The 8,318-nt window shown below is 41.3% G+C and overlaps 1 protein-coding gene and 1 long non-coding RNA gene across 2 annotated transcripts in view; both read right to left on the bottom strand.

The window, feature by feature from the left end:
• LOC118494812 overlaps positions 1–8,318 on the bottom strand; it is a 19,832-nt gene continuing 11,514 nt past the window's right edge. The window contains exon 3 of the long non-coding RNA XR_004897009.1: positions 1–955. This is a non-coding gene — a long non-coding RNA (uncharacterized LOC118494812). The remainder of the gene's footprint in view (positions 956–8,318) is intronic.
• Positions 62–5,702, bottom strand: foxh1 (forkhead box H1). Its single transcript, XM_031282233.2, has 4 exons — positions 5,599–5,702; positions 3,225–3,813; positions 2,436–2,540; positions 62–2,171 (listed from the first exon to the last, which is right to left on the bottom strand). The coding sequence occupies exons 2-4, from the start codon at positions 3,696–3,698 to the stop codon at positions 1,206–1,208; spliced, it is 1,545 nt and encodes a 514-aa protein (XP_031138093.1). The 5' UTR covers positions 3,699–3,813; positions 5,599–5,702; the 3' UTR covers positions 62–1,205.

Genomic DNA, 8,318 nt, shown 5'->3' with positions numbered 1-8,318 from the left:
TTAAGTTAAGATTGTGCAGTTTTAGTTCACTTATTGCCATATACAACAATCAGCAATACAGTTAAAATAAACAGCATTTTATTACATACCCTGTTCAACTCCATACCTTTCTTTTGATACTTAAACTTCAGCTCAGTACTGTACAAACGTTTAACAAGACCAAAGGAAAATGGCAAAAAAAACAACTTACAAAACATTTACCTGTCGAGGTAGGCAAACATTTATGAGCAATTTCCTTTTGGAAGATGATCATAATGACACAAAAATAGTGCAAATAACCGGCAGTGCAAAGTCCACAGGAAACATGTCCCAGTCCATTAAAAACCTGAGGTACCAGTATCTACTGGTTAATATGCTGTAAGACCAATGCAGACAGTTTAGACTGACATTTATGATTACGGTAAACAGCCGGTCCTGTATTTCACCATCTGAACAAACAAACTAAAACTCACAAAGAACACAAGTGTGTGTACACATTGATCTGTTCACACAGACATACCCTGACAAAAAAACTTTTTTTTACTGAAATGATGCAAGTTATTTCCCTAAAAAATCCTATAGATTATGCTGGCAGGATAAACTGTAAAGAAATATATTGCATTTGATACTTTAAGCTCAAGTTGACTGTATGTAAATCAACAGTCCAGCTCATCACTAATTTTTCACACAACTGTAAAATTCAAGATTCATTCCAACAATACATTCAGCAGTCACAATAACTAGACAACATGCAAAAGAATTTTGTGTAAGAAACCAAATTCATGCCAATAAAAACACCTGCAGTGCAAAGAGCCTGTAGAAATACATTACTCCACAATACTCCATTTCATTGAAATCCTGAGGTAGATACTTGTTTAATTGTATAGCTGTTTGAGGTACATTTTCTCCAGTGAAACCATGTAATACTCCACACATTGATGAGAAAGAAGGTGTTTGCTTTTGCACAAAACACTGACTTTTCATCTTGAAAAAACATGAATCCATCAATTACACTGTCTGTAGTTCAGCGTCCTTTTTGCATCTTAAACAGTCAACATTTATTTAGCTTGAGACTGGATTTAAGAGAGTGTGCAGCAGAAATGTGTTTCCCTTGTGGATCTTGATTAAACCTCATCCTGCATCCTAGTGGGTTAGCATCCGTGCATTTCTGAGTGACGGTATGGCTCAGTATGAGGAAACAAGTCTCATACGTAAGTATTTCAGAGTCAGTACTGAGGATACCTGTTTAGGGGAGGCCCATTCTGCAGGGTGTACTGACTGGGTGGTTGATGATGTGGGTGAGAGTTCTGATTGGTTGGTACTAACACGTCAAACACACTCTTATTTGGAGGCACAGATTGCAACATGTTGTCCAGGTCCATGATGAGGGAAGGGGCTTGGACAGAAACTCGTCCGCTGGGGAGGATGGGCCAATAGGCGTGACCTAAGAAGTGACCAGGTGCCACAGGAGAGCCACCGTAGCCATAAAGAGGAAGTCCTCCATGCAGTGGCATTAGAGGACCTCCGTTGAACCGCATGCTGGGTGGGGCAACAGCATTAGGGGGAGCATATTTAGCGTAAGAGGTGGGAAGCTCCCATGGAGGTGCAACAGTCTCCCGTCGGGCGGACTTGTGCAGTGGCGGTCTGTAGTCCTCATAACCATCTGACCCAGCCTCACCATCAAGAGGAACACGCTTCCCAGACAGGGCCATCCCTTTCCATTCCTCATCAGAGGAGGAGGTGGAGGCTGGGCTGGCAGAGCTGGCCGAGGCACTACGGGCAGAGGAGGCGTAGCGAGGCCGCGGAGGTGGTGAAGACTGAGGGCGCTCCACCTTGCCCCAGCAGTCCCTGCTAGACACATCCATATCCCCAGAGGCACTAGGTGGCCGCAGGCTGTGTAGCAGAGAGTCGATGGCGAAGGATGACTCCAGCTTGGGTCGGAACAAGTCCTCCTGTGCTGGGGAGGGGTTTCTTGAGCACATGGTTGGGTGGGGGCTGAGAAGGGCAGGTGGTGGTTCAGATTCTGGTTTGTGTCCCTGCAGGATGTAGGGGGCCAGATCCTGGGCAAAGATTGTCTCATCCTGGCGAGACACAGCCGTGTTTTGCCTCTTGAGGAGCTCCAGAGGAACGCGGCTCAACTCCACTGCCCAGAAGTTGCCTTTGCCCTGAGGCTTCCCCGGGTCCTTCAGCACCTACAGGTGGAGGGAGGATGGACAATGAGATGAGCACTTGGTCTGAGAACCTAGCCCGGCAGGATTGACCTAGTTTCACATTAACAATCATTCCAAACACCCTCAGATTGTATTTCTACAAAGGTTAAAAGACATCTACAAATCTCAACTCAGGATAGTGCAATGCAAATGTTAACCTTGTATTTTGTGATCTCTTTCCATCAAGCCCACTGACAAGACTAAATGGGGATTTAACCATTGAATTGTTTACCAGTTTGTACATACCTTTACAAAGCAGTCATAAGAGGAGAGGTTGTGTCGCACAGAATCCCGCCATCCCTTGTAGTTTCCTTTGAAGAATGGGAAGAGAGTACTGATCTCCTTGAGGATCTGGAAATAAAACAAAAATGTCAGGGTGGCTGTCTGAAGAAGATGCTCATCTTCACTGTGGGCCAATTCTATCTAAATACACACTAATGTGATGTATGCATGGTGAGTTAGTGTACATAGTTGCAGAAGTGAATGCCAACTACATATACTGTACATTTCACTTAAACATTGTTAATGAATTTAAAAAGAATACAAGATAATCAATATGAGAATTTAAGTTGTATGGGCAGTATGTTCATAGTTTAACAACCTCAACTGAAGCGTGATTTTACCATGCACTGTATATCGCTATGTAATCACTTTTCTGATACAGATCAGTGTCTGGTTTCACTGGAGACAACCTTATCAAAGCAAACCAAGAATGGAAGAGGTGGTGGTCAATCAGGTGTCACCGTGAGGCTGCTGTTTTGTGTCACTTTATGAACTGTAAATGATCTGCCAGTGTGTTATCGATATATGTAACAATAACTCTCTGATTCTACTGACTTTCATGATAGAAATATACTCTTGTATTTCATCTGAGATGTACTGTATTTCAATAAAATAGTGCGGAAATAAAGTGAGCATTATAAGCAGCACCGTGCGTAAAACACACCGTGTGCCACCTCTACTGAAATTGCCTCAAGTAAAGCACTGGGCACACAAACGCATACAAATATGTGAGCAATCTAAATTCATTCTTACCTCAGATAACGGCAGTTTCTTCTCTGGCGACCTTTGGATGACCATAGCAATCATAGCAAGGTACGAGTACGGTGGTTTTGGATACCGCTGATAGTTCTTTTTCTTCCCACCACTCGTGCTACTCTTCTCCCGTTCACTGTTACACGAGTCCCGGGTGATACCTTCCTGTTTGAAGTGGGCATCTTGAGGATTCGGGTACGATGAGTCCGGCAGTACGGCTGTATCCATGAATGCCGTGGCACTGGTGAGGTGTTCGGGGCGCGCTGCGGGTTTCTCCAAGCGCGACAACTGCTGGGGAACCATCCGAGCGAGGTGGTAAGGCCAATGTTGAGCTGAAGAGCTCCGTGCTACACAGCTTTGTGAAAAATTCTGCTGCGCATTTCTGTGGAAGTCAAGTTGATGGTCGTGATGTTCTCCAAGGTGGGACAGAGCGGGTGGTGCCAAGAGGCTCTGCTCCGGCCAGTGCTTTGTCATGTTGATCAGCCAGGGGGGGAAGATCGGCCCTCACGTTCGGACAGGAGCACGAAGAGGGGGAGGGAGGTCAAAGAGTCGGTCCTTAACTTCTGGCAGACTGCTGGCTCCAGGCTGACTATTTGAAGAGCAAACAATTAACAGTTTCATGTAAATCCCGCTGCGTAATCGTGGGGAGAATGACGCGTTATCTGAGAGCAGAATGACTGATCGCCCCGGGGGGCTGGGGAGGGTCTGTGTACGAGGAGGGTCGAGAGAAAGACAGTAAACCTGTAAATAACCCTTATGATAATATCAACATGCCATTTACAACGCAAATATTCCGAGTTTGCTCTGGAATCAGTGCTTAGAAGATTTACGCACAAAGGCCTTAAGTATTAAGTGCGTATTTGGAGCAGGCAATACACTTGAAACAATTACGTTTCTGTTTTAACAATTCCAGAGACAAGGGCAACTTCTTCATCGTAGGATCTCCATTTAAAACCACGTATCATGTTGCCTGTAGATATTAAATCACGAAGACGTTTCTCTTGAGAGTGACACTTGGGCGCAGAGGCGAAAAGTAAAACTTGTGGGGGATGGGGGTTGGGTGCAAGAAAGAAGTAATTTCGATTGAAGCTTACATGGAATCAACAATTTTTGGTGAGCAATATACATGAGGAATGGCTAATATACAAACGTTGAAACATTAATGGAATCATTAAGGATCCATTCCTTTTGATAGGCTACATCAAATGAATCAGTCTTAAATCATGTTTAAGCATTTTTAGATTGTGAGGAATACATTGAAAGAAGCCAAGTTACTATAGACTATTTCTGATGCAGGTTATTCCAGAGAGAAAACCATGCACATGGCCACCAGTCAAAAAGCTTTTCTATTTTGAGGAAAATGTACAAATTGGTATTGGTCATCTGTAGCAGAATACATAATTTGGAGACATTGGTGGTGCTGAGAGCGCGCAACATTCGGGGGTGTTTTGCGCACAGTAGGGTCTCCCTGTGACTATGCAGAATACCATTCACTGTTGAAGGACTAAGTTTCGGGAATGCATGTCTTTTGTTCATGTTAACGTAGTGCTAATGTGCAAACGCTTTCTTCCCAGGCTGCCCAGATAATTAACAGCTGTCCAACACACACAGCACCAGCAAGACAGTGAAAACAAGTTGGATTAGGAGGAACCCCGTTGGGTAAGATGGAGACCGTTCCTGCCCAAAGAAGCTGCTTAGCATGTGAGGAAATACGGGGGCTATTCAACACCATTTGTGGGGTTTCTGGCGCTTACAAGCTGCTAAGTGTCGTTGTTGGGTAGGACATTCACACCTTAAACAGGAGCGATCATGTTTTCCTCAATTGCTGCCTCAAGATATCTCTCAAATAAACTGTACTCAATCCAAGAATCAACAACCCAGAGTACCTTTCTATACCCATCTGACATTGAATTTTATTTATGTTTATTAACTCAGCGTTTTTATTTTAGTAATGGATATATCACATCTGATAAGATAATGAAATTCAACTCTTGAATCAAGTGATTGTGCCACCAAGATGTGTCACCAGAACGACAGAGAAACAAAGGATTTGGAATAAAGTCGATTTTCATCTTATTAATACTTCTGATATCACACAACTTAAACTGCAAAATCAATAATTAGGTGACAATTAACTTACATTTTGACATGAAGTGGGTGTGACCTGCCTGCAAAATGTATTCACCTTCAATTTAAATGACACCAAGTAGCATCTGACTACTCCATCATTAAGCTTTAAATTTCCAATTAACAGGGCAAATGGTAGACTCTGTTTATCAGGTGATTGCAGAAATAGAGAAGACTATTTAGATTTTAGTTGTCTTGCACAGAAGCATCTTTTCATAAATAATTCCCCTTGTGTGGAAAAACTTACCAAGAGGATTCAAGCTTTTGTAATTATTGCAGTGAAACACAAAATGTTTGAACTTGTTTTCCAGGTCAGATGGCATCCCTACCATGGTGAGCAACAAACCTCTTTCACCTGCTGCAATTTGCATCAGTGGTTTTCTTCTCTGGTTGCCACACACTCTGTTGCGTGGTCAGAAAGTGTGTCCCCCTCTAGTGGTTTCACTCAAAATGAAGTGAGAAGCTTGACACTTGCAGAGGGCCTTCTCTGTTAAAAAAGTGAATTTGATGAAGTTTCACATCAATGAGAATTTTCTTTTTTTTAACGAGATGGAAAGTTAAACATGTACAGGCAAACCCCTTACCCATCATACACAATGTTTGGACCTGATTTACATGCCCTCTTGGTGTATAACACACTGATTTAAATACAAACTGTCAATCTATCTCTTCCTGTCTACTGGAGTGCCAGTTAATAGGTTGCGCCTGGATTAGTGAGCCACGCATGAGAAGAATGGGAAACTATGAATAGAATAGCATCCAGGACAAGTCTGTTCATATAGGCTGATTGTGTCTGGACAAATCCCTCCTAAGCTGCCCTGGGATGCATCCTGAAACTTAGATGGAGAGGAAGACTAAAGTTTAGCCCTTTGTGATAGAGACAGAGAAAGTGAGAGTAGGTTTTTATTGTGCTGTCACAGCTTTATTGCTGCAAGAGCGTTATATATAATCTAATAAACCTTTCCCTCTGTTTCACATTTTTTTGTTTTATTGTATTGTATTTAACATGGACAATGAACAATACATTTACTGCACCAGATATAGCTAAAAGCTGCTGCAGTAGCTGATATGCCACCAGTGATGTGCAGGTTGACAAAGTATTATGATAAACACCAAAATATTATGTTCTGGGTATTAAAAATCTTCATCAAATGTTCTTGATTTTTTTTTCTCTAAAATTAAGAGACATTTGTGGAAAAAGGTTAGTTTGAGGTACCTGGCAGATGCGTCTGCATCTTGCACACTCTATTAGGCTCCATTGTAAGAGTCGGTTCACTCAGATTATGAAAAAAACAACAACTCCTTTTTTGCTTTCACCTCAGTCTCTCAATTTATTTTTGCCAGTAAAAATGTCAGTAGTCGGAGCGTTAAAAGGTCACTTTATTTAAAAAATTCAACAGCAGCATCTCTTCTGAGACATGGTGTCCCAGTTTACCCGGACAAGCCACATAACACATGCTCATACTGACTATTTCTTCAAAGTTCCATTGAAGCAAAGTCTGTAGATTATTTAGAGTACTCTGGACAAAGATGCATTGCTGTTGAATTTTTTAGATGTCATTTTTAAATACTGTGAGCGCCAAAAATGTAATTCCATTTACCTCCATTCTGTTGCAGGGAATGCAGACATCTCAAAGATGGATATCTAAAAAAGTCTGGGCACATAAAACCAACACTATGCGCACAAATCGGTAAAGACCACCATTTAAAAAAAAAAAAAAAAAAAGCATCAATATGTTTTCTTTGGTCTTTTGTTTGATATCACATAGTAACATTTCATGCAAATGTTCATACATTTCTAACACTATAAAGGCAATGCATTGTATCTGATCCTGAGGGCCAGAGATGTAACAGTAGCTCATGCTCCCAAGCTGTTTCCTCATTGCGTCTCTGCAGAGTGTCACTGCTGGTTGGCCACTGTCTATCTGTTTAGCAGATGATTCTGATGCTGTATCCTTTGGATTAAGAAACCAGTCAGACAATCCGACTACTTTGTTCAAAATTGTTGTACTGTACAGTTGGTTGGCTTTGATATATTGATATTTAATTATGGGGATATTAAAGGAGCATGTGTTCAGGCTTGTGTTGAGTACATTGTCAAAGCCGTCAAACCAGATATACAGTATTATAGCTGACATTAACAAGCTCTTACACACGCAAACACACCCTTTTCACATGGCTTGATAAAGAAGGCTAGGGTGTTTTTGCACAATGGCATGTCACGCCTACTTGTTTTTTACTCTTTCCAAATGTGCACATACCTGTAAAAATAAGGATATACAGTGGGTCAGTGTTGTAATACAATTTTCGGTAATGCAACTACATCTTTCATTTAAATATTACATAGTACTATTTCTTTTAATTGATCTGAAATTGTCTTTTTCTCTTCCTCACATATCCTCTATATTCATATCAGTCCTTGCAGCTACAGATGAACAGATGATATTGAATACATATTATGTAAGCATTGATCCCTCTTACACCAACGTGGCCTGTCCTGTCTAATGTCTGATAATTGTACTTGAAATGTGTGTTTTGGCAGTAGTGTCTAATATTAATTCTGCAAAACTAAGATTTTGTAATAATAATACCTAATAATACCTACATGGTAAAGTGACATGGTGCTGGATATGGCTGCAATGCCAGCTAATCAGGGATGAGCAAAGAGAAAGTCTCCCCCCTGATCTCGGACTACTGACAGCAAACGTAAAACAGTCAGCCAGAAATCTGTTGTTTTTATCTATACCTCAACTTCAATCAGCACATAAGAGTCTTGTTCAGTCATGTTATTTGCCAGAGTCAAACTATTATAAATTATTTTCTGATTCTTAGTATTTACTTGTTTCAGTGATATAACAATTGCTTGTGTACATTTGTTGCAGAATGCAGCAGCTAGGCTTTTGACAAACTCTAGACAAAGAGAACATGTCTCTTCAATCTGGATTACATCAGCTCCCTATTCATTTT

This window comes from Sander lucioperca, chromosome 1 (genome assembly GCF_008315115.2).
Source record: "Sander lucioperca isolate FBNREF2018 chromosome 1, SLUC_FBN_1.2, whole genome shotgun sequence".
NCBI classification, from domain to species: Eukaryota; Metazoa; Chordata; class Actinopteri; order Perciformes; family Percidae; genus Sander; species Sander lucioperca.
The sequence above is the reverse complement of the archived record's forward strand: the minus strand, read 5'-3'. Positions and strand labels throughout refer to the sequence as shown.